The following is a 26,935-nucleotide window of genomic DNA, read 5'->3' as shown; positions in this document are numbered from 1 at the left end:
ACATAGGGGCGGAGGTAGTGTCTGATGGAGTCCTTTCTGTGGGAGGAATGTGTGGGAAAATCCACTTGGGAAAGGATTTAACATATTTTCACTGCTCGGGTATAGAGATACTTGAGATTGTTTAAGAAGCTGGTAATGTTGTCCATCAGAACAAGAGAAGACATTTGACCCCAAATAAAGCCTTATATTGCAAAGAGGAGTGGAGATCCTGAGTAATAACCACACCCATCATGACCAGAGCAAAAGACACACTGCCTAGTGTACCCAGTGACCTGTGTGGAAGAGAAAGCAGGAGTGATCGGCTCTTGACTATAGGTGATAGGGATTCCTAGAACTGATGACTTTGCATTACTTTATGGATCTGGTGGGGCCAAGAGCTTGTGTAAAGTTGGTTTTAGAGGACAAAAAAAAAAAAAAAAAAAAAAAATCAAATGGCTGTGTTTTCCACTATTTTTTAAAAAGTGCTTTTGAAGACATGATGGGAGTTAATGAAACAATTGCTTGCATATTATTTCTGCTGAGACACACACTAACTGAATTATCTTATCTTGATTGTGGGAGCCTGTGCCCTTATGCTTTCTCAGAGATACTTGGTCCACTGACCTGCAGGAGAAGCACAGGATTTTTTAGCTCTCTTGGCAGAAAAATGAAGCCTCTGCTTGGAACCTTTTATATCTTGGGGATGCTGGTTCCTGGAGGGCTGGGATATGATAGGTAAGTGTGAAATGGGAGGAGGGGCTGACTGTTATGATTTAGATTGTCTAAATGGAAAACTTTTTTCAAGATCAGTGCATCTGGATTCTCCTATCTTCTCACCCATACACACCATGAGATGAAAATAATAATCACTGAAGTTTTATCACTGAACATTACTTTAATAATCTGTAAATAAATGAATAAATATCTAACAAAGATTTCCTACCACAATGTATGATAAATAGCAATAGCTATGTCATGTTTTGTAATTAAAAAAGAAAATTGTAGTGAAAATTATATATCCTTCATTTACATAGTTTCTCAATTGGTAAGTCACATTATTCTAATTACTGAGAAAATGTTTAAAATGTTTAACACTACCAAATAATTTCACCAAGAGAAAATTACTGTTAGTGTTTTTATTTTTGGATAGATAGTTAGTTATGTATACAGTACTAACGCCAGAATTTTTCAGTTAAGTTGTATTGTAAAAATTTTCCTAGGACATGCTTAATTTACTTAAAACATAATGCAATCACTAATAATATTTCATCATTGCTACCCTATAAGGCAGAGTTGATTTCTACTTTGTTACTTTATACAAATAATGCTGTGATAATCATCCAGCTACATAACAATTTTTTGCAAATCTTTATTTCCCTAATATAAGTTATAAGAAGATGAATTACTGGGTTAGAAGCTGAGGAAAATTCAAATTATCCTTTAGAAAAGTTGCATCAGTTTACACGTCAGCATCAGTGTACGAAAGCTCTTTTTAAGTATTTGCCAAGTTGACAAGTGAAAAATACCAACAGCTGACTTACTTTGCATTTTGTTGGTTTCTTATAAGGTTAAGTACTTTTTTGGTTTATTATTCATTTCATTGGTTTATAAATTGCTCATTCATGCCATTTGCCCATTTTTGTGTTCTCTCCCTATTCATCATGAATAACTTCTTTGAATAGGTAACATATATTAAACATTTTGTGTGTGTGTGCAGTTTCCATATAAAGTATATTTTCCTTCATTCATACATAGCTTGTTATTCTGCACATTTGGTATATTTCATCAGGTATGTGTGATTATAAATTGCATTTCCTCTTTTGTTTCATGGTTAAATGCATCTTGCAACAAACTTGCTCTCACGGAACATAGAAATCCACTCCAATTTTTGCCCCAGACTAACCATCTGGCCTCAACCTGCCCCTTAGCTTCATAGACAGTCTGATTTCGGATATCTAAAGAGTATCCAGGATCTACGTGATGCCTAAACCTGTTCGGACATTGCCATCTCATATTTTCCATCAGTTTACTTGGTTTCATATAGAAACTGCATTTAGCTTCATTTCTAAGATTCCTCATATGTAAATCAGAGAAAAAGATTTACACATGTCATAGGGCTTTGACTGAAAAAAATCAACTTGCCTTAAAAATATCACAAGCCTTAAAATTACACATGCTTTGGCTTAGTATGCCTGCTTCTGGAAATTTATACTGAGAAAACAAACTATGGAAAGAATTGTATGCACTGAGATGCAGCTTTATTTATAAGATAAAGATTATATTAAAAATTATAATATTTGGAAACAATCTAAATGTCCCATATTAGGTTATGTAAATGTTGATACATGACATATGACAATGGAATATTATTTATCCATTAGAAGAATAATTATGAAAAATTTTGATAGCATGGGAGAAGGCATATTTTATGCTAAAGGAAAGATGCAGAATACAAAATGTAATAAAATACTTAGAAAAATAAAAGAATAAATATGTACCCAAATGGACATCATTATCTTTGGTTGGTAATTGTTTTTCCTTCCCCTCAACTATTCTTTGTTTTGCAAATATTTTACAAAGACAATACATAAAACTTTTATTTTAAAAAATGATTGCCAAGCCCAGGTTAAATTACGGAAGTGATTTGGCTCAGAAGATGAGACTCAGACAAGATGCCTTCCAGCGGTCATTGCTTGAGGAAAATATTTCATATCTGCTAGTCCTGGTCCTTATTGATTGTTTTATTTTCATTATTATTTACTGATATAAATTATGTCCACTTTTATATGGCTCTTATGAACTCGAAATATAGGTTAGCTGCCATTATTGATACTTTTCATTTATTCTGTGTGACGTAGTGGCAGTCCAGAAGATGTACAATTAACAAAGATGACAAGCTTTGCAATCTTTCTCTTGATCATTTAGGGAGGTGGTCTGTCATATATATATAGCATACTCCCAATAAAAGTATAAATCTGTAGAATCATTTGGGATTTAGCACTATGAATCAAATGCCTTGAAAATGTTCATCCTCTTTGACCTACTAATCCCATTCCTAAAATGTAGCTCAAGGAAATAATCAGAAATGAGCAAAAAGATTGATGCAAAAAGTCATTAACTCCAGAATTATTTACAATGGCAAAAAAAAAAATGAAAAGGGAGACAGCTTTAATATCCAGCATAGATGACAATCTTTAAATACATGATACTATGTAAATATACACTTTCTGTCAAATATTGTGCAGTCATTAAAAATAATGTTTATAAAGAGTTTTTATTGGTTTGAGAATGTCTCTGGTAGAATATATAATAAAAAGGAGTGAATACAAAATTATATATAGATATAATTTTCACTGTGTTTATAAAAAAACATGCACAGATAAAAGACTGAAAGGAAATATGCCAAAATTTCAACAGTGGTTAACTCAGGGAGGTGGGATTATGGAGGACTATTCCTTCCTTCTCTTTTCTAATTTTCTCCTCTCCATGCTTCCTAAATTTTCCACTTATATGCATATGTTAATTTTGTAAGAAGGGGAAAAAAACTTTGAAAATACATTACTATCATGAAATATTCATGTAACTGTTTCCTAAGTATTTAAAATACAAAATCTGCCTCAATATTCATTAGTTTTTTTTTTTTGCCTCTTTTTACATTCTAGCCAAAATTTCATCAGACAATCGTTGATCTGCAGTATTTATTAATAATGTACCCCCAAAGGATCATTTTCTCTGTTAAACATTTTATGAATTCCTATTAAAAAATACACAAAGTACAATAATCTTTTCATTTGATTGGTGAGATGAGACTTGGTGGTGATTTGAGGGATTAGCCAGCTTTTTATTTCCCTCTCTACATGTATTATGCATCACCCAAGGAAATGCCTAGAAACTGGGAATTGCCTTTTCTAAGTATATAGTTTAAACATTTCTTGGACTAAGTATTTGAGGTTCTGAGGCTTAAGTATTGTTTAATTTCATGTTAAAATGATAAGCACTTTTAATATCAGGAGTTTTCACTCAGTTCCCTTATGGTTGACTTTTTTTTGCATGTTATATGGACCCAGTCATTCAATTCGGGGCTTAGGGGACACCAGAGTCACACATTTTGCAGACATTAGCTGGGAGAAAGCCAAATGTTGATGCTTGATGGTGTCCAGTTACCTATCATTCATTCCCTTCCATATTGTACATTGCCTGGGAATATCAGCCCAACTGAAACAGGAACTCGCAGCTACCAGGACTGTTTTTTAAGTGTACGCTCTGTCCTACCCACTGAGTAGATAAATGTGATAAAGAATGACCTGAACTATGTGAACTACATGAAGGAAGGAATAGCATCTCTCTGGACAACCACCATCCCCTCCCAACACTGTGAAAGAATCTCCAATGATCTGAGCTCATGTCCTGGCAGGACAGCCAGTGCAAGGAATGAGAAAGAAGGAAAGACTGAAAAAATATCCTTCTCATTTGCTTCAGTCCCTTTCCTCTCTCCATTCTGAAAAAGTACTGAAACTATCTCCCGATGACTTTTTAATGCTGAGACATATTTTGCTCTCTTTGTAGTCCAAATCAGAGATAGACAGACAATTTTTTAAAATAGGCTAATAAATATTTTATGCTTATTTGCTAGGGTATAATAAAAGTATAATTTAGCTTCTGTAACAAAATCTTCAGGAAAAAAACCCCTCAGATAACAGTATTTACCTTAAAGGCTGTTGTTAGGATGATATATATGTGTCTTAGAACAGTGCTGACATGCATAACTGCTCATAAAATGTTGGTTATTATTACTGGCTATGCTTCAGTTTGGAATTCTCCCTCTCCTGTTCTCAATATGCTTAATGCACCATTGAGCTGGTTATCAGACTCTAGCTTATCACACCTCATGTTTCATTATTTAATGGTTAAGTTATTTTGCTTTTCATGTATTGATGTCTCATTCTCTTAAGTAGATTTTAAGCTCTGTGAGGAAGACATATATGTTTCTGTTACTATTATCTATTATCACTTTGGCATAGAGTACTAAGAGTACCCACCTATTGGGTTGTTTGGTGAATTAAATAAGATAATAATATAAATGCTTTGACTGATGCCTAGAACACAGTGCCCTATAAGGGTTAATGAGTGTTACTATAAAATATATATATTTGCTGATTATTTGATAAGGACATGAAATGTGCTCCTGAAAATGTACTTGCAAATTGAATTTTAAAAAATTTTAAACACACCAAGGGGTATATGTATTTTCTTTATAAAAATAATAATATGTTTTGTGAACCAATCAACCTCAACATATTGCTTACACCTGTATATATTTCTGTATTACAATTGCTCATTCTGAAGCACTCTGGTTTATTAAAAAAATCAAATAAATGATAAACATTAGAAATGAATCCCTATATTACATAAAGCGAGTTCTACCCAATCGACATGTAATTTACATAGTTCCCTCAGCGTGATATTCCGTGTTCTGAACACGTTACATGCATCACGGATACCACAAACATTCATTACTGAGGTGAGAACATGTGGATTACCAAACTTTCAACACCATACAGAGAAACATATTGCTCCTCAATTATCACAATTTTACTAACATTCGTTTCTTGTAATCACCTTCCAAAATTCATTTCATTGTTTTAACTAATTACTTAGGCAGTTGTATCACATGAGATTTTCATTTGGACAAACTGAAGAAGGTAAAATGTATTTAACAATAAAACACTTACAATTTTGAAGATAAAGAGCTTCTGCTAAATTCAGATTGTTATTATTAATGTTAGTAACAATTAAGGTCATGGAATTGTGTAGAGAAATGAATGGATTTCTATGACAGTAAGTGATTGTGGTACATGGTGCTAAATGAACCAGATTAAAAAATTAAAATTTAGTCAATCTGATTTCTGAAGTTTTGTAGATGTGAATGGAATTTGAGTTTTAATTAATTCTATTGAAAATATTTTGTAGTTTGGTATTGTTTGAATATAATACCAGTTAGATGGCTAAATTATTCTCCATATAATTTTTATTTTCAATATTATCGCAGCAAAATAGGTTTCTTCCTTTGCTTTTTTTTTTGAACTACTACTATGTTTTAACATTTATTAAGTATTAACTAAGTGTCCAAAATTTGCTCATTTTTAAACATGGATTAATTTATTTAATCCTCATAAGAATCTTATGGGAAAGTAGTATTATTTAATTTACAGACTGAAAAGTGAAGGCTTAGGGAAAGAGTAAATATAATACCAGAATGCTCAGAGGAAAAAATGTGAGAAAATTAATAAAAGTCATTAAAACATTAGCTGATTAGATCTCTAATACTTTCCCTTGCAATGCGGGGTCACTGTCCAAAAGTTCACACCCCAGTTTCTCCAAAATCTCACATCCCAGGGCTATTAACCTAGTAACCACTCCATACATATTTATGGGGTAAATGAATGATCAATTAGTATATTTTCATAGTGAAAATATAAGCTTTTTTTCTTTTTTACTTAAATAAAGCCTTTTAGTTAGGGAACTAAAACATTCATCAAACATTTGTGTGGCTTAGAAATAAGAGTACTAGCTGTGTAACTTACTAGCTTTGTGACTGCAAGTTACTTAGTTTCTCTTGCTTCAGTTTTCTTATTTGAAGATGACATTTCCCAGGGTTGCAATAAGAATAAATTAAATAATGTGCACGATTTTGCTGGCACAATATGTGGCATAAAGGAGAGGCATTCAATAGTTTTAGTAAACTGTTTGTTAAAATATCAACCATAAATGTATAATCTGAATAGGCCTGTATCTATTTTAGAAATTGAATCAATAATAATAACCTTCCAAAACAGAAAGCACCAGGCCCAGATTGGTTCACTGGTGAAAATTCTATGAAACATTTAAGGAAAAAGCTGTACCAATTCTCTATAATCTCTTACAGAAGCTAGAAGCAGAGAGAATACTTTTTAATTCATTTATGAGGCCAGTATTATCCAGATACCAAAACTAGGCGAAGACATTATGACAAAACAAAACAAAACAAAACAAAAAAACCAAAAAAAAAAAAAAAAAAAAAAAACCAGACCAGTATCTCTCATGAACATGGATGTAAAAATCCACAACAAAATGTTAGCAAATTGAGTCCAAAAATATATATATATAAAAGAATTATACACCACATCCTCCAGCTGAGATTTATCCCAGATATGCAAGGTTTGTTTAACATTGGTTAATCAATTAATGTAATCCATTACATCAATAGTCTAAAAATGAAAATGTACACAATCATATCAATAGATGAAAAAAATTTTGACAAAACCCATCCATGATAAAAACTCTCAGTAAATTAGACTTAGAGGGGAATTTCCTCAACTTCATAAAAAATAGCTAGAAAAAAATCTACAACTAACATTATATTCAATGGTAAGAAACTAGAAGCTTTCCTGCTAAGACCAGGAACAAGGCAAGGACTTCCACACTCATCACTGCTTTTGAAGATTGCCCTGGAGGTCCTAGTCAATTCCATAAAACAAATAATGGAAATGAATAGTATGCATATTGGAAAGGAAGAAATAAAACTGTCTTTGCAGATGACATCTATGTAGAATAGCTGAAAGAACTGACAAAAAAACCCACCTGTAATTAATAAGCAATTATAGCAAGGTTTCAGGATATAAAGTTAATGCACAGAAGTCAATCATTTTTCTGTATACTAGCAATGAACAAATAGAATTTAAAATTTTAAAAAATTATCATTTAAATTATCACCCCTCAAAATGAAACACTTAGGTATAAACCTAACAAAGTATGTACAAGATCTATGTGAGGCAAGCTACATAACTCTAATGAGAGCTATCAAAGTAGAATAATAGGTGGAGAAATGTTCCATGTTCATGGATAGGAAGACTCAATATTGTCAAGATGTCAGTTCTTCCCAACTTAATCTATAGATTCAATGCAATCCCAGTGAAATTTCCAGCAAGTTATTTTGTAGATATCAAAAAAAAAATTTATAAGGAATAGCAAAAGATGCAGAGTAGCCAAGTAGAAGTAGAGGAACAAAGTTGAAGAACTGATACTCCTAAACTTCAATACTTATTATAAATCTGCCTAATTAACACTGTAATCAAGACAGTGTGTATCAATGAAAGAATAGACTGATAAATCAATGGAACAGAATTGAGAGCTCAGAAGTAGACCCACAAAAATACAATCAACTGATCTTTGACAAAGGAGTAAAGACAATACAATAGCGCAAAAGTCTTTTCAACAAATGATGCTGGAACAACTAGACATCCATATGCAAAAAAGTGACCTAGACACACCTTCCATTCATCACAAAACTTAACTCAAAGTGGATTACCTAAATATAAAATGCAAAACTATAAAACTCCTAGAAGGTAACATAGGAGAAAACCTAGATAATCTTGGGTATAGTGATGACTTTTTAAATATACCACCAAAGGCATGATCTCTGAAATAAATAATTGATAACCTATACTTTATTAAAATTAAAAACTTCTCCCCTTAAAAGACAATGTCAAGAGAAGGAGAAGACAAGCCACAAAGTGAGAAAAAATATTTGCAAAAACACATCTGATAAAGGACCATTATCCAAAATGTACAAGGAACTCTTAAAACTCAACAATGAGAAATGGACAAAGGACCTGAACAGAAACCTCACTGAAGAAGATATACAGATGGCAAGTAAACACATGAAACATTGCTAGAGGGAATGCAAAATGGCACCGTCACTTTGGAAGACAGTTTGGTAGTTTCTTACAAAATTAAACATACTCTTGCCATATGATCCAACAATCATGCTCCTTGGTATTTACCCAAATGAATTGAAAATTTATGCCCACAAAACCTTGCACACAGGTGTTTATAGCAGCTTTATTCATAATTGCCAAAAACTTGGAAGCAACCAAGATGTCCTCTTTGACATCTTGATGTGAGCAGATAAAGTGTGGTAGTTTGAAATGAGCTATCAAGCCATAGAAAGACATGGAGGAAAGCTAAATGCATATTACTAAGTGAAAGAAGCCAATCTGGAAAGACTGCATACTGTATGATTCCAACCGTGTGACATTCTGTGAAAGTCAAAATAATGGAAAGATCAGCGGTTGCCAGGGGTTAGGCTGGAGGAAAAGATGAATGGTCAGATCACAGAGGATTTTTAGGGCAGTGAAACTGTTCTGTGTGATACTGTAATGGTGGATACATGTCATTATACATTTGCCCAAATCCATAGAATGTGCAATACCAAGAGTGAGCCCTCACGTAAACTGTGGGCTTTGGGAAATAATAATGTGTCAATGTAGGTGCCTTGTTTACAACAAATGTTCCGCTCTGCTGTGGGATTTCGATAGTGGGGGAGGTTGTGTGTGTAGGGGAACAGCAGGTATAGGGAACTCTCAGTATTTTTCATCTAATTTTGTTGTGAACCTAAGACATACCTAAAAAATAAAGTTTATTTATAAAGAACTGTTGCATAAAAATTCTTAGAATTATATGCAGTATTGTGGTTAATATTTCAGGCTTTTCAGTCAGGCTGTCAGGGTTTAAATCCCAATAACAATTTCCCTGTGATGCAGTTTCTTCATTGCTGAAATGGCGATAATGAGTACCTTATCTTGGAGTTTTCGAGAGAAGTAAATGAGAATTAAATTGCTTAAACCAGTGAGTGTCTCATAGTAAGTTTCAGTTCAGTAAATCTTAGCTATTCTCTCTTCTATAAATTTTAAGTGTTTTTATTTACAGCATCTTGCTGAATTATCCCAGCCTCCCGGCAAGGTTAGAATGGCTCTTCTCATCCTGCAGATGAGGAAACTGTGGCCCAGAAGGACTCAGTGGTACCTAAGTTCTCGCAGTTAGTAAGTCACAGAGGCAAGACTTTATTACTGACTTTTGTCCTCAAAATGCTGTGCATTTTGCTTTCTTGTATCTTTTCCAACTATCTTTTTTCATCAAGGACTAGGATAACCCTCATGATATCCTGGTCTCTTCACTGTGTTTTGTCTGACTTTTTTCCCTTTGCAGATCCCTGGCACAACACAGACAAGAAGTTGTGGATGAGATAGTGAGTCCATGGAGGAGCCTGGAGACATATTCCTATAACAGATACCACCCCATGGAGGAGGTAAGCAAAGACACAAAATGGGGGTGTTGGTGGTGGTCACAACCTACTTTAGGATGAGTGAGGGATAGTTCACTGCTAATATCCATGGACTAGAGAGCCTCAGGATGTGAAACTGATATTTGTCTGTGCACTAAGGTCAAGGAATTCCCAACCGTTACTCCCTGACCACCACCACTAAATATGCAAATCCTGGCGATATGAAATAAAAAGGCAAATCAACAACAAAAAGAAAAAGGAAGAAAAGAACACCCGAACCAGTTTTGATAGTGTAAACGGGGATCAGAATGAACCTTTACTCTTGTTCATCAAGTCTTTAGCTGGTTTAAGCAGGGCAGGGCCAATGTGTATATAGATGTGGGATGGAAGGTGGAGAAAACTTCTGATTGAATCATATTTAGCCCCAAAGTGTGGCATTATTTCCAGTAGGATGCAAGAAACACGGGCAGCTGCTCTCAAGAGGGGAAAACTTTTTTTTTTCCCAAAGAAATATTTGTATTGCTGCTAAGTTCAGTGGTTTCTGAAACTGGATATGGTAAAATGTACATATGAATATATGCAGTGTGTGTGATATTGTGAAGTATAAATTTCTTTTGAAGTATAAATTTCCAAAAATAGAATTATGAGGTTAAAGGGTATGTGAATATACGTGTTTGATATAAATGTACAAGTTGTCCTCCAACCCGGCTTTACCATTTATTTCCTCCATATTGAGGAATATATTAATGTTTTCCAGAATTTTTTTCAAAGAGTACAAGAAAGAATTTACATTTTCTTCTATAACAATCATCCCAAAGTTTCTTAGATTTTTGAACAAAGTCCAGTAAGACCCACGGGAAGTGTATGCTTTGGTATCAGAGATGAGTCACACCTGGCTTGGCCACTTGCTCTGTGACCTTGACCAAGACATTTAACCTCTTCGTTCCTCAACTTCCTCATATGTGAAATGGGAGTAGCGATGCCTATCTTGCAGCTTTGTTGTAAGAGTGAAAAAAACTGCACTACTACTGGTTAAGCATGAACAATTGCTGCTGCAGTTTGTGTCTCTCCAGAGATTTAAGGCACCTGCGTCTGACCCAGCCCAACACAGAAGCACACACAATACTCATGTGATGATTTGTTAGTCCTCTTACTGTTATAATAATGCCTTTTATCTGTAGATATTCCATGCTAAGATGAATTTCAGTTGAGACACAAGAATTTTCAAATAGAATATTTGTTACGCCAAATTATTATATGTACCATAACTCATCATTCAGGTGTTTTAACTATACCAAAATTGAGTGTGGGAGGTATCCTATCCCATGCTGATAACTAGCTTAATATGTCTTACCTTTGTGAATTCTTTATTTCATTCTCTCTTCTAGAACCCCAAATTACTGACTTACAGGCAGAAGTCTAAGACCCTTCCTTTGTAAGCACGGCATTAGGACTTGTAATTAAATCAACATCTATTCAGTTGTATTCAGCTGAAATAAAGTGATTGACTTGGCTTGATTAAGAAACTTCTGCTGGCATGTTGGTGAAGGGCATACCCAGGTCTTCTCTCATTTTGGATCCATGGACATTAGCTAAAGATATTTTGGGGAGTCATAAAGACTAAAGAAGGTCCCACAAAATAGACTTGACCTGAAACTTCTGGCATGACTGAGTGCCACCGGGAAATCTGGAAGTCTGGTGGCCATTATTGTACAATGTTTCAGAAGTGTTATAGTGGATTGTTGCAATTGATTATTCTCAATCATTTACTTGTAAAGTTCAACAGGATGTCCTAAGACTAGATGGCAGAGTAAATCTTTAAAGAACATGGTGGGTCGGGGGTGATCATAATTCGTTGGTTTAGTCTTCTAGTTTGTTTAGTGCACAGCTGTTGAAATGAAGAGCAAAGAGTTCAGAGTTCAGTGTCTTGATGTAAGAAGCAGTTATCTTAATTAGGGGCAAGCAAACAGTCTTCTTACTGATAACCTCGCTTCTCCCTGGCTGTTTCAGATCTATCAGTGGATGAGTCAGATAAGGGAGAAGTACACAGAAGTGGTGACACAGCATTTCCTAGGAATGACCTACGAGAGCCGGCCCATGTATTGTCTGAAGGTGAGTGAGAGGCTGGGAATTTCAGGGGTCTCTCCTGCCCCATCCAAGGCTACGTGTTGACGATCGAGGCTCGAGTGAGAAATATGGACAAGGTTAAAAGAAGCAGGGCAGAAAGACTTTGACTTTTCCACCTCAAAGTGGGTTTTAAAAATTCAAAACTTGTAAACGCTTACACCTTATTCATTTGCATGGAGTCTTGTTCTGGAGGGAGTAAAGAGAATTTGGAACGGTTGGGTGAGACCATGTGGGTAGGATTTAAAAATAAAGGCCCCGAGGTAAGAATTTTTTCCTTAGCTTTCTTCATGCTGGGCCTCTCTCATCCCCACTAAGACTGGGGAGCTTAAAATCGTGGCTGGTGGCTGGAGAGGACTTTAGACGTTCTGGCTGAGTGGTTTCCAGCCTGTGCTCTGTCAGGGCCTGGGTGTCTCCGTGCCTCGACAGAGTGGGAGAGGGGTCCTGCCTATAGGGGAAATCCCCACTCATGCTTCCACCAAAGCCAGTTCCCTTTTTATGTGTATTTTGAGTTTTTAGAAAATTGTTCTTTTTTAAAACTTTTTTTCCTCCATAAAAATGTTTGGAAATCATAGACAACCTTCATTTTTGGTTCCTTCATTTTTATGAGGGAACAAAGACCCAGAGGAGTGAAAGGACTTGTACGAGATCGCACAGCCGGATTGTAGCAGAGTCAGAGGGCTAACCCAAGCTCCAGGCTCTCTGCCCCTTCTGCGTGTGACATGATGAAGTGTTTGAGGCTGAATAACCACTTTCCACAGGGCCGGTCTCTCAGTTTTGGACCAGTGATAGTTCAATTCTGGCTGCTTTCAAGTAATACTCATGCCTGGGCCCCATCCACAGAGATTCTGAGATAATTGCTCCAGGATGGGGCCCAGGCACGCTTTGAGAGCTCCCTGGGTGATCCTAATGAGCAGGCAGGAATGACAAGCACTGCACCTAACCTTTGGTTTTCAAAGGGTGCTCCTTGCACCAGCAGCATCAGCATCACCTGGGAACTTGATAGACATGCACATTCTCGAGGCCGACTACAGATCCACCGAATCAGACACTCTGGGGGTGGGCCCAGCAATCTGGGTTTTAACAGGCCCTCCTCCAAGTGACCCTGATGCCCACTCAAGTTTTCCAGCCACAGTGCACTTCCCAGTTCCAGGTGATGCTGGTCCTGCTGGCCCACAACTGTGCTTCAAGAACCACCACCAAAGCACTTAAGCACTTCGGCATCAAGAACTGGCATGCCTTTGTTTGCTGTCCTCTTAATACTTTCCATAGATGAGTTAACTGACAAACACACTCACAAATTTGACAGTTACCTACAACTACAAAAATATCTATTGGCTTGAAATAGAATTTACCCAGGAGTTGAGTAATTGGTTAATATGTTAAGTGTGGGCCACTTACTTACCTGAGTTTAGATAGGCCATCACACGCTGAGCTGAGTCAGCCGAAAAGGCATTTAAACATCCTTTGCTCAGGACATACTTTAAAGAATAGAGCTGGTACATAATAAGGAGGCAATAAAGATAAACATATGATCATGTACATATACTCATAAAAGGGGTAATTATAGGAGAGAGTTAAGGTAAAAGGTGGATCAGGAATTATGCCAGCAAACTTTGAAAATGGGTGAGGATAAAAGGAAAAAGTTCTTGAATATGATGACTCCAGCCCCATATTTATTCCAATGTGCAAGTTTCTCACAGATATAGAGGGAGAGCCTTCAGCAGCCCAGTTCCCAGTAGTATTCAGTGAACAGTATGAGTCCTGGCCATTCACAAACCCAAAACAGATGTGACTATTACTAACATGGGCATGTTCACAGCTTTTTCTCCACCAAAGAGAATCTATAATTTCCAGGTTCATTCCTACCTACCCCACTGACCTGGTGGCTGACCTGATGTACAAGAATGATAAATGGGGAGAGGAGAAAGAAGAATGGGTTAGCCGGGAGTGGAGGATTCTCTAAAGGAAAGGGAAGAAGGCAGGTACCTCTAGGGAAATTAAAAAAAAAACAAAAAACTGCTAAGTTTGCACAGTGGTTTGTGATAATAAGTAATTGTTTGGTAATGGAGCACAAATGTCCCCTTTAGATCAGCCAACCATCCAATAACCCCAAGAAGATTATTTGGATGGACTGTGGAATTCATGCCAGGGAATGGATTGCTCCTGCTTTTTGCCAGTGGTTTGTGAAAGAAGTAAGTGTCTTTAACTTTCTCATAATGGTTAACCACCCCACAAAATACCTGTCATGACTCGGCCATTTGGACAGCATACTTCTTCCACATGTTGACAGTGCACCTCTCCACTGAGCTACCCCTTCACCCCAAGGGAAATGGAATTAATAAGTAGCTTCACTGAAAATTGAGTTAGATGTTCTGATCTCTTTCCAGTGCACCGCAAATCATTTTTGTTGGAAGGTAAATATATTTAAATGTGGAAGAAAATACATCTTGGAAGTCAGAGATGAGTTTGAATCCTGGCGCTGACTCTTTCTAATAGTCTTGTGCAAAATTTCTCACACTAGGACCCCTAGTTTTTCACCTGCAAAAGGTATATGAAATGACCACTTCAGCGTCTGTTGTGTGGATTAAGAGATTAACACATGGGAAATACCCAGTACGGTGAATTCTTGCATATTACCTATATCTTGCCCTTGGGAGAATAAGGAACCTTTAAAATTAATATCAGAGACTTTTTGTGATAGTCTTTTCAGAAACCCAAACATAATGAACCCCACAAAGGGTTAGTTCTCAAAGTGTGATTCCTAGACCAACAGCATCAACATAACTGGGAACCTGATAAAAATGCAAATTCTTGTTTTCCACCTTACCGCCTCATACCTAATGACTTAGGGGTGGGGATGGAGATGGGGAGTGTAGCCAGGCAGTCCATATTTCAACAAGTCCTCCAGGTGATTCCGATGCATGCTAAAGTTTCAGAACGACCACCGTAATGAATAGGACAATTGAGGCTAGGTTGGAGGGTGGAGGGTGGTGGTTAGATGTGCAGTCACCTCTTATAATTAAGTTGAAATTATTAGAAAATTAAAAGAGAAAAGACCTCTCCCCAGGATCATTGCAAATGTTTCTGTATTAAATTTCTAGATTCTGCAAAACTATAAAGACAACTCAAGGATAAGACGGCTCCTTAAGAACCTGGACTTCTATGTTCTTCCAGTTCTTAACATAGATGGTTACATCTATACTTGGACAACTGTGAGTTTATCGAGTCTGGTCCTGGGATGGGTTCACGAGCTAGATCTTGACTTAGGTTCATTTTTCTGACTTCAGTCACCACGGCTATAAAAATGTTTTGTGACCATAGAAAGGAAGAAATCTTGTTTGGGATGAAAATCAACATTTTCCAGCCAACAATCTAAGTGCAGTTTAGGATTGAAGAGGCTGAAGGCATTTTTTAAAAGTCCAGAACATGTGTTTTGTTTGTTTGTTTTTGACATATTCCCAGTTTTCCAGCCAGACAACATTTCTCCAACTCCATCTCCTTAAAATTCCTGGATTGCATGACACCTGATAAGGATTATGTTGGTATAAAATTTCTACACTACCCTCTGTCTGCCTTAAATCAGTTCTAGAATCATGAGGGGCACATATGATCTGTAAATACTAACCCAACCTTCATTTTTCATTGTGATCATGCACACCATGGGGAAAACATCTCATAAACTTTTTTATTTAGGAGACAACCTCCTCTTTGCAATGTTTCTAAAGCATACCACTTCTTAAGTAAGACCCCAGTTCCTAAAGAGTGTTAACTCCTCCTGCTCCCCCAGGCTCCCCCTGAGGCCCTTCGCAGGACCCCTTTCTCTGCAACAGCCTTTCTGGCCCATGTGTGAATCAAGTCCTTCCCTCCCAGCTTGTCTGGCAAAACGTGTCTTCATCCTCATCTCCACCCATCAGTCTTCTGCTTCCAGAAACGTGCAGAGACCATCTCTGATACACCTGGAACAGCGTCTTTCCATCTGCCCAGCTATTTCCCTTTCATCCTTTATCACTTGGACTTAAAAATACAATTCTCAGAAGCTTTTCCTGATTAAGCAGATCACATGCACCAGACACTGCTGAACTGGTCTTGAGGGAAAGGCCAAACTACCCCTCCAATTGGATGGTTTCCATGTAAGTACGCTTTGGGTCATACAGATGTTCCTGTTATTGGGAGCCGCTAGCCCATCTGTGAGACTAAAAATTACATGTACAGGCTTCGGAGTGATGAGGCAAGTTCTTCCAGACCATCCTAGGAAACGTTTTTCATGTGCGAGGACCACCCATTGTCACTAACACTGATCTGTGAGACCTTAGAATGGCAACATCCCTGTGTTCCTATTGCAGGATCGGCTTTGGAGGAAATCCCGTTCGTCCCATAATAATGGCACATGTTTTGGGACAGATCTCAATCGAAATTTCAATGCATCCTGGTGTAGTAAGTACACACTTAGTAGATGAATTGATAAATAACAACAAGAACAAAATAGAACAGAGAAACCAGGAAAGAGGTGAATTACTAGAATTAGTACTAATTCATATATATAACTTTTGAAATAAATATCTAATTTTGTACAGCTTTCTGGACTTCCTGATCAGTGTTATTCCCTCTAAAGAGATGATATTATCTATGCAGTAAAAAGAGCAACACTCAAATACAGGACTGTCTCCAAGTGAGGCTGGCTAAAAAAGGGCAAAGCAAACCTAGACCAGTGTGACTATGTTTGAAGTCCATCACTTCATTTTAAAATATATGAGTTATTAAGGGGGAGGCTGTAGCTCAGTGGCAGAGTGTGTGCTTAGCATGCACAAGGTCCTAGGTTCAATCCCAAGCACCTCTGTTATAAATAAATAAAAATAAATAAACCTAATTACCCCCCTGAATATATGAATTGTTATAAAGAAAAGAAAAATCAGAGAATCGCCCTTGCAGATTATTTTACAGCAGGAGTGCAGCAGTAAACAAGGCAAACATTTTCTTCTCCTTAAGGCATTTTCATGTTTCTGAATCTCAACATGCCCAATGCATTGGAAGCAAATAGAGGTGGGAATGGTTGTGAGCAGTCTGGTTAACAACCAGATGGCAAAATGTAACATTCATACTTGGCAGCTGTGTGGTCTTGGAAAAATGGCTTCAGCTCTTTGCCTTAGTTTTGTCTTATTTTTAAAATGTGGCCCAGAGTAATACCATCTTATCACTGGATTGTGGTGGAGATTCAGTGAGATGCTATGTTGGAGAGGCTGGGCTCAGTGCCCAGCATGTAAAAGGTGCTGTTGATGGTCCTTATTATTGATGAGAATGACAGACTATAAAACAGCTTTTTTTTTTTTTCATCCTTGCAAAATAGCTCTCATGAGATTCAAGACGGTAAGACAAGAGAGAGAATTAGACCAACGAGACTATGTCCAAGTCTGACCCTGGAACCCGAGAGCTGGTTCCTAAGGGCCCACCAAAGGTTTAAGTGAAAGATTAGTAAAATTGCCATTCCATTTTCATCTTCCTTTCTGGGAGTTTGTTTCTAAATCTGAACGTCAGCCTTCTTGCTTTTCTGAGTTCCTCCTTGAATGACTATCCAAGTTGACTTATTTAACCAGGACTAACTTAGACAAGCAGAGGCAAGCCTAGATTCCATCTACAGATGCCCTGAGCAAGGATGGGTCCTTCCCTTAGCCTCGGTCAGTGCTAAGCAGAGCTCGTGATGCCTTCCTTGGGGTTTCCTTTATATTTCAGGTATCGGCGCATCTCACAACTGCCAAGAATTAACATTCTGTGGGACAGGACCTGTGTCTGAACCAGAGACAAAAGCTGTTTCCAGCTTTATAGAGAGCAAGAAGGAGAACATTGTGTGCTTCCTGACCATGCACTCTTATGGGCAGCTCATCCTCCTGCCTTATGGCTACACCACAAATAAACCAAGTAACCACGAAGAACTGGTAAGACCATAGTGCCAAAGCCTTTAGAAGCCTCAGCAGGACCCTGCCTTCCTTTTCCTGATTTCCATTTCTAGGATTTTGGCTCCAGCCCTGCTTTCGTTCCCTCTGCTCTTTCTTATTTTCTTACTCTTGCTTTTCACACCTTGCCAGATGCCTGCTGGGAAGGCTTCAGGTTAAATGCTGCTTTACCTACGTTAATTAACTACCTGTTTCGGAAAGTGTCAAGTTGGGAGACATCTTAGGTATTCGTGTGTAATATAAATGAGATGATTATGTTAATCATCTGCAGGAATGCGCTTTCATTTCTGTAAATTCTCTTGAAGCTCCCGTTCAGCAATTATAGCTTTTGAACCGTGCTTTAAAGAACTTGCCAGCTGTTAGTGGAATATGGCATCTCTAAAATAACATGGCTAAATAATATCTGTTCTCTTCCCTGCTAAACACAATGCTTTATTTTCTTCTAAACTCTGCCTCTAGTATTTGCCTAGGAATATTTGCAAGGGGAAGTGCTAGAGAAATTCAAAGCAGGGAAAGTCTGCTTTGTCTTATCCGGGCCCTTCTCTGAAGCTGTGTTTACCCAAGCCCTGGTGGGCAGTGAAATGCTGAAAAAAACTGGGCTCTTTGCCCTGTTGTGAACCTGAGAGCAAGAGACATAAGTCAAAGAAAGGGTAAATTTAGAATTGTGATATTTTGCATCTTTTCTTAATTTAAAAAAATTTTTTCTAATTATGGTAAAACATACATAACAAAATTTACTATCTTAAACCATTTTTAAGTGGACAGTTCAGGAGTGTTAAGTATAGTCACATTAAGTGCAACGGATCTAAAACTTTTTCATCTTGCATCATTAAAATATCTCTACCCATTTAAACAGCAGCTTTCGCATCCCCCTTGACCCTGGCAACCAACATTCTACTTTTTGTCCCTACGAGTTTGGCTACTCTAGGTACCTCATATAAGTGGAATCACACAGTATCTGTCTTTTTGTGACTGGCTAATCTCACTTGGCATCATGTTCTCAAGCTTCAACCCTGTTGTACCACGTGGCAGAATTTCCTTTTCTTTTAAAGGCTAAATATTATTCCATTGCATGTATATACCACATTTTCTTTATCTACTCATCCATCATGGATATTTGAATTATTTCCACCTTTTTCCTATTGCAAATAATGCAGCTATGAACATAGGTATAAAAATATCTCTTTGAGATCCTACTTTCAATTCTTTGGAGTATATACCCAGAAGTGGAGTTGCTGGATCATATGGTCATTCCATTTTCAACTTTTTGAGAAGCCATCATATGTTTTTCCACAGCAAGTACACCATTTTCCATTCCCTCCAATAGTGAACAAGAGTTCTGATTTTTTCCATATTTTCCCCAACACTTGTTTTTTCCTGTATATTTTTAAAAATTTTTTTGTTTGAACAAACTTGACATTATTAACAAACATTGGACTGGATGGGGGCTAAGCGTGCTCTACTCTTAAGATTACAGAAGCCTGGTGATCCATTGATTCTGTTGTGTCTCATCCCCTCCCACTGAAGGGTGACTCATAAAACCCAGGTCTGTACACTAAAAGAAAAACCGCTATAGATTTTTGCTGAAGGGAGCCCTTCCCCAGCAGTGCCCCAATATCTTTCCTGCAACTGTCTATAGACGTTTGTTCTTCATGATCATTTTGCAAGTGGTGGAAATCACTAACATTTACCTAGAACTTTAAAAATTACTAAGGGATTTTATGGACATTATCTCATCTGATCCTCATGACGATATAATTAGCTCACCTTGGAGATGGGGAAATTAAGACCTTGAGTTAATTATATTTCTAAAGCCCCTGTAGATGGTAAATGGGGGAGCCTGGGCTGGAACACATGTCTTCAGACTCCAGAGGTCACATTCATCTGACCACTGCCTCTCTCCACTCAGGGAGGGTTTGCAAATTACGGGAGCCATCATCAACTTGGATGCATAGTCCACTGCATCCTATTTCCTCCACCTTTCTGTGCCCCAGGAGGTCTATTTCTTCAGTAAAGAAACCCGCAGAAACAGAGATTTCAGTCAAGAAGCATCGAGCCCTCCATATTTCCCGGTTCTGGTGGTATTTGCCATAGGTGTCTACTTTCTGCATAAAGGGTTCTGTGACAAACACAAATGAATCACCAAAGACAGGCCATTATAAACTTTTAATGGGACTGGCCCTTCCACCAGCAGAAAAAAGAGACCTGTATATCCCAGTATTTTTCTAGAGAATTTCATGCCTTTTTTTTGGTATGGGAAAACAGAGGCTACGTGGTCATTTCGCAAGATTTGTATTCAAAGGTCACGGGGTCTTGTGCTGCTGACTGGCTGAAGGTTAGAGCTTTCTGGCCACAGGCTAGAGGTGGGGCACTGACATCATCACTCCTGGAAGGTGGAACTCTAAGACGGGAATTACTGGCAATCCTTCAGTACTATGTGTAGAGATTGGTAAATAGAATTGAGAAAGATGGCTTCAATTCTGTCTCTCTTACACTCTCAGGTGCTGAAGAGTTAGCATAACATTCATCACTAAGACTCTGCCATAAAAAGACTGTGAACATTTTGCCACCATGTGTCAAACTTATTGAAGCTAGTTAGCAGTGTTTTCAGGTTCTTAATGGTGAGCTTTGATAGAGTGTACAGAGACAGCGTCACACCAACTGTTCAAGGAGATTTCCATTTCTGGTACTATTTACAACCACCAGAGACTAGTAATTAATCTCTAGATATTTACAAAATCAAAAATTTGTAGAAATCATGATAAATATTATACTGCATGATAGACAACTTGGCAATCATTAAATAGGGGAAATATAACTATATATAGCCTCTTTCTAAACTGCTCTGGAAATCGAGTAGCTACAAGAAGTCTAATGTTTCAATGCTGCCATTCTTTCCATTTGAACTCTTTCCATATCAGCCCCTGGATCCCATTCCAAGCGCCTTCTTCCTACACACATGCCAGGGCCTTAATCAATCTTTCTGATGCTTGCCTTGAGAATATGTCTATAGGAAATTCTCTGCGCCCAGTGAAGAAGTTACTAAGCTGGCATGAGGTCTTTAGCAATGTAAATTATGTACTACTAGCGAAGGGATTTTTTTTTTTTTTTTTTTTTTTTGTCTAGCCAGTACCTTTGGGCTGAGAAGAAGAATAGCAGAGGAATGGGCTCTCTGTGGCCTTGCAGTATAATGTCAAAAGGAGAGAAAAGAATGATCAGGAGCTCCACCCCTAGAGATAGAAGGCAGCATCTACAGGATCTCCATTTCATCTTTTCACAAAGGACCAAACCCATAAGCAAAGCATCACAACTGTGTTCTTCTCATATATGTTCTACTTCTGACTCCTAGTAATTCTGACTCTACTTCTGACTCCATAGTAATTCCTGGTGGAATCATTAAAAAAAAAAACAAAAATTCTTTTTGTCAATAAAGAAGAGGAAACTGGAAAGACCCTCTCCTACCCCACAGCCAGGATTTGAGGAAAGGGAACTATATAGGATAAAGTAAGTAAAGGCTGGCAGTGGGAAGAGTCATTGTCTGGGGTGAGCCGCAGGAAAGGAGAAAACAAGAAATAGAAGAAACCATTTGAATAGAAAACGTAGCCTGGAGCTACTCTACGTAACCCAAATAAAAGTTAAGACCCCACATGGACCAGTTAGCATGGAGTTTCATTCAAAGAAACACAGAAACACATGGGAATTAAAAATAGTTTAAAACAATTCCTATCTCTACCAGAGACTCTGGAAGGACTTCAGAAAAGAGTGTAGCTGGTAAATCTTAGCAACTCTTTCTCCAGGCTTCATGCTTTTAATTTCACTCACACACAGCAGCTACCCTGACTCCTTTCACTCCGCTCTTCATTCTTACTTCCTTACTAGAATTTCTCTCTCCAGAAATCCCCCTTTCTGAATCTCCTCTCCTCCTTATGATTTCCTCTTCTTTCTGCAAACAGCTCTCATACATGTGGAGAGTCTAGTGTAAATGATTAAAACCAGCTTTATTCCTCCCTCTTCTTTAGCCCTTCCTACCCATCATCTCAGTTCTGGACAACACAAGCCCAGGAACTAAGGCAGACTTGGAATCTCTTTTCAGGAAGAGAGTGCAGGTGAAATTCTTAGTACTGAGTGGAGACGAGGCAACAAGCCTGCAAACATGTTCAATTTATCATTGTATCTTAGCACACACACAGAAAGTGCCGAGTTCTACCACTGCCGCATGTGATCTCATCACCACTTATTGCCTTTTCTACTCTTCCTTTGAATTTCACCATGTCTGTCTGCACTCTGAGACCCAGGCACCACCATGTCACATCTTAGGATTCAATTGGACAGTGCAGGACCAGGAAAGGAGAGACAGGATCTAAAACTAGACCTGTCGCTAGTCAGACGTCAGGGGAGCTGATGCACCTGTAAGTGCAGGCAGGCTGCCCTAAGGGGTAAAGCCATGGTGGATCACAGTCCAGGCAAGGAGTGGCCAAGGGGATTTTGGTGGTGTTCACATAGAACCTAAGGAGTGGGATGTGCCATCAGGTGGGTAGAATGTAGCATGAGGGAATCTAGGCTGGGGGATACTTAGACTGTCAAAGGTACTCAAGGACATTCATCCGAAGGCCAATGAGCATGGCCAGTACACTTGGACCTCAGTTAGTGTCTCTGATCTCAGGAAAGGGTCTGCAGAGAGCAAGGCTGAGACCTTAGAAATCATCCAGTTGTGAGAGATTTCCAGTGTAGTAAGGTGACATGGTGCTAGGTGTGGCCAAGTGTGTCATTTCATGCTCTGAAATTCTATTCTATGAGCCTAAGAGAGAGAAGTATCAAATACTTTTAAGGAAGAATAAGAGGTGGGTAATAAGAGAAGTATGAACAAAGGGCTGTGGGAGAAAAAAGTGGGGAGAGAGAATCCAGGTGGGGTGATCAAGAAAAGCCTATGGAGTAGTTGGCATTTGAGGTCCCTTGAGGTTGGGTAGAATTTCAACATTATGAGAGATAAGGCATCCCAGGTAGAGGGAATATCCTGAAAAAAGGCAGAGAGGCTGAGGAACAGGGGCATGTCTGAGGAACTGTGGGAGAACTTGAGCTTGACTATAATCTAGGGTGGAATCTAGAGATGATGTTGGGAAGGTGCATTAGGTCCATATGGTAGAGGATCTCAAATCCTAGACTGAGAAGTTTGTATTTAATTCAGTGGGCAACTACGAGTTACTGAAGGCTTTTCAGCAGGTTCATGATCATTGTTCTGCTCTATGAAAGCTCACCTGGAAAGCAGGGGAGATCAATTGGGATTAAGGATTTGCAAGAGAATGGAAAACTAGAAGATGACAATAGTCCATTTCAGAGGTGATAAGACTGAAATAAAGTGATGACACTGGAAGTGCATCTTGATAACTATTTGAGAGAAGAGTCAAAGATGATAGGATTTTACATGTTGGGGGCACATGATAGGCCAGAACTATGAACATCAAAGCAGCCTTATTAGTAGGGAAGATGATGAAACTGGGCTTGAGTGTGTTGAGTCTGAAGTACCAGCAGGCTACCCAGGTAGAAATGTTCAATGGGAAGTTAGAAAGATGGTTTGGAACTCTGAGGATGGATTTGGACAAAATAGCAAACCCTCTGGATTGTTGAATTTATTTTTAACACCAAATATCTGTCTCTTCATTTCCCACCTACAGATCCAAGTTGGACAGAAGGCAGCAAATGCATTGAAAGCAAAGCATGGAACCAATTATAGAGTTGGATCGAGTGCAGATATTTTATGTAAGTATCTTTTTTTTTCCCTCTTCAATAGTATCTAAGGCACAAAAAAGTCAGTGGGCTTTGGGGAGTGGGGTGGACAGGATAGAAAAGTTCCTTGGATCAACAGAAAGTTGTACAAATCAAAACGACCAAGGATAAAATAGGGATAAGGTGTGAGCACAACGCAAAAATTAATACACTGGCTCAGAACTCCCTCTGGCTTCAGTTAAAAAGAGCGGGCAGTGAGGAGACACAGGAGTTAACAGGAAAGATGTTCCCTAGGGACCCTTGGTCAGTTGATTCAGTTCCCAGAAGACCATCAGGCTAAGAAAGTAAAGCAGATGGGGCCTGGAGAGAGGATCTTTTTTAAAAAGAGGATTTAGTTGAAAGGAGAGAGCACTGCTTTTTCCGTCCCCAACTACTGCTTCCTCTACCCACTGGAGGACCACCGAGGTCATATTTTCCTAATATTTTTCCTATTGGTCATTTTGCTTCTTGTTCCTTTATCTGCCAGTTCACTTTTACCTTCAATATTAGATAGTCTTGTCTTTGATTCAGTTAAGACACTTCAACAAAACCTCTGCTATGTGCCAGGCAAAATGCTAGCTAATGTGGGGAGGGCAAAGGAAGACAGAGGCTGAACGAGACGTAATTCCTGCCCTACAGGGGCTTGATATCAAGGAGAGGAAGAAGACACCTACTCACAAAATCTTAATATGAAAGAGTTTATTTACTTTGTTAGGTTGAACCTCTATTCCCTGAAATGGCTAATAGAAATCTTTCACAGGACAGCTTCCAACTCTGCCTCCATGTTTGCATTTGTAGATGCCACATCAGGGTCTTCAAGAGACTGGGCCCGGGATATCGGGATCCCCTTCTCATACACGTTTGAGCTGAGGGACAATGGTACCTATGGTTTTGTTCTGCCAGAAGCTCAGATTCAGGCTACCTGCGAGGAAGCCATGGAGGCTGTGCTTTCAGTCCTGGATGACGTATATGAGAAATACTGGCACTCAAACAGCGCTGAAAAGGCGACGTCTACTGCTGTGGTGCTGAGCTTGCTAATGTCCTTCATCTCTCTTCTCTAAGCGCATCCTCCCCAGGGCCGCTCAGCCCCAGTGATGTGGACAGGACCACATGGAAGGTGTTTGTGGTTATGGTGGAGCCAAATAATTTAACTAGAAATACTTCCTATTTCAATAAAGAGGAATCATCTTTGTATTTTAATGTTTTTTTTTTTTTGCTGGGTAATTAATTTGTATTACTTTAAAAGAGTATCATATTAGTCATTGCTACAGTAGTGCTACAGATCAAACCTGCTTACCAGTCAGCAGCTCACAAATCTGTAGGTCAGCAAGGAAGCTCTGTGCATCTTGGCTGTTCTCACTTACATACCTGTGGTCAGTTTCAGGGCAGCCGCCCCAGGGTCTAGAGAATTTTCTTCCCATCTAAACTCTTCGAAAATTTTGCCTGTGCCCTTGGCACCAAGTCCGCACTTAATTTTGTGTTATTGAGTGAGTAGCAGCCTTCAGCAGATAAAGTTATAACCTGTCCATGTAGCTGTTGCTGGTTTTATTTATTTATGTAATATTTTATTGATTTACCCAAAAAAGTTTTTTTGAGACTCTCCAAGGTACATTTTGCTAAGCTCTGGGGTTACAAAGGTAAATAAGGTGGACCTGGTCCCTGTCCTCTTGGAATTTCTGTCCCAGTGGGTGAGATTGAGGATGGTAGCTATAAATAAATGAAATGGATGCTATCGCATACCAGGCAAATCTCAACTCTGGGGAGCTCTGTATCAAGAACAAAAAGAAATAAATTAATTATATACTGCAGCTTGTGACAGGTGCTATGAGCGAAATAAAGAGTAAGTAGAGAGGTAAGCAAGGACTAGCTTGCATGTTTATACGGGTATACGGCGTTGAACTGTGCATCCTGTCCATTACACCGCACGTGCTCTTCTGCTGGCCTCTATGACTGTCATTTCCTGTATATCTCTGTGTGACACCTTGAAATGGTGCTAAGCACTTGTCAGCCTCTGAACAAATGTTGTCACTGTGACCAGCTGACAGGGCATCCTTGGGTGTTCAGTCACCCATTTCCGAATTTCCTTGTTGGTCAGTCACAATACACTTCTTGGTTGTAACCCTTTTATTGCCTTTCTTTGTCGTCTTTGTTTCTTCATGTTTGGCTGGTGTGTGGCTGATAAGGGTCAGAAAGGAAAATGTCAGGGGCAGTGGGGCTTAATGAATCAGCGAACAGCTATTTACATAAAAATGCCAGCTCCACAAGTGTGGCATTGTCAGGAGAAAACGGCTGGATTTCATCAATGGTCAGGCTGGGAAGAAAGAAAACCAGCGTGGCCACCAACACCATGTTCAAGAGGGAGACAGAGGAGCTGTGGCTTGAGGCTCAGGTTATCGGCTGTAACTTGCCTCCATTTCACTTTCTAAGGCTGTCTGTTAACAGTTGGGACCTCGGAGTGCTATCGGAGCTCTGATCGCCAAAGCTTCACTCCTGTCTAAAGTTTGAGTCCACGGCCAAATACAGCTGGAGGGGAACAGGTGGAAATGCAAGCTATCAGCCTGCCTGAAACCTCCCACAAGTCTAAGACACAGTCGTAGCTTTCGGAGGTGGGTGTGCTTTACATGTCTCTGAGGGCTTGGGAGACTGAGGGCCATGACGTGGTTTTTACTTCTTCTAAAAGTGTTTTATGTGGAAAGACACTAAGAGCAAGGCTAGAACGATGATGGATGACCACACTGATCTTTCTTAAGGATGCTTTCAACTTTCTGGTCTTAAATGGTAACAGTTTGGGAAAACTTTACAACTGATGAAATTAATGCAATCAATGCAATCTTGAAAGCCTCCCGTGCTGAGGCTCTGTTGGGTCCAGGATTTGATTTTGCCCTACTTTAAAGCTAGGAAGTGGGGGAGGGTATAGCTCAGTGGTAGAGTGCATGCCTAGCATGCACCAGGTCCTGGGTTCAATCCCCAGTACCTCCACTAAAAATAATAACAACAACAACAACAACAACAATAA

General features: G+C 38.7%; 1 protein-coding gene across 1 annotated transcript; it reads left to right on the top strand.

The window, feature by feature from the left end:
- CPO (carboxypeptidase O) lies at nucleotides 1-25,113 on the top strand. The gene is made up of 9 exons (XM_006182134.2): nucleotides 1-714; nucleotides 10,006-10,105; nucleotides 12,092-12,193; nucleotides 14,296-14,400; nucleotides 15,310-15,420; nucleotides 16,552-16,642; nucleotides 17,936-18,138; nucleotides 23,829-23,913; nucleotides 24,718-25,113. Exons 1-9 carry the CDS (start codon nucleotides 338-340, stop codon nucleotides 24,978-24,980), a joined length of 1,437 nt encoding a protein of 478 aa, XP_006182196.2. The 5' UTR covers nucleotides 1-337; the 3' UTR covers nucleotides 24,981-25,113.
- Nucleotides 25,114-26,935: the final 1,822 nt, after the last annotated feature.

Source organism: Camelus ferus, chromosome 5, assembly GCF_009834535.1.
Source record: "Camelus ferus isolate YT-003-E chromosome 5, BCGSAC_Cfer_1.0, whole genome shotgun sequence".
NCBI classification, from domain to species: Eukaryota; Metazoa; Chordata; class Mammalia; order Artiodactyla; family Camelidae; genus Camelus; species Camelus ferus.
Note: the sequence above shows the minus strand (reverse complement) of the source record. Positions and strands in the feature narration are given on the sequence as shown.

What these genes read in the sequence shown, in the direction of transcription:
- CPO (XM_006182134.2), top strand. Translation starts at nt 338, where the DNA reads ATGACTTTGCATTACTTTATGGATCTGGTGGGGCCAAGAGCTTGTGTA. An exon ending in GCCAGTGGTTTGTGAAAGAA is followed by an intron (nt 14,401 to 15,309) that starts GTAAGTGTCTTT and finishes TTAAATTTCTAG; the next exon opens with ATTCTGCAAAACTATAAAGA. An exon ending in ATCGAGTGCAGATATTTTAT is followed by an intron (nt 23,914 to 24,717) that starts GTAAGTATCTTT and finishes TTGCATTTGTAG; the next exon opens with ATGCCACATCAGGGTCTTCA.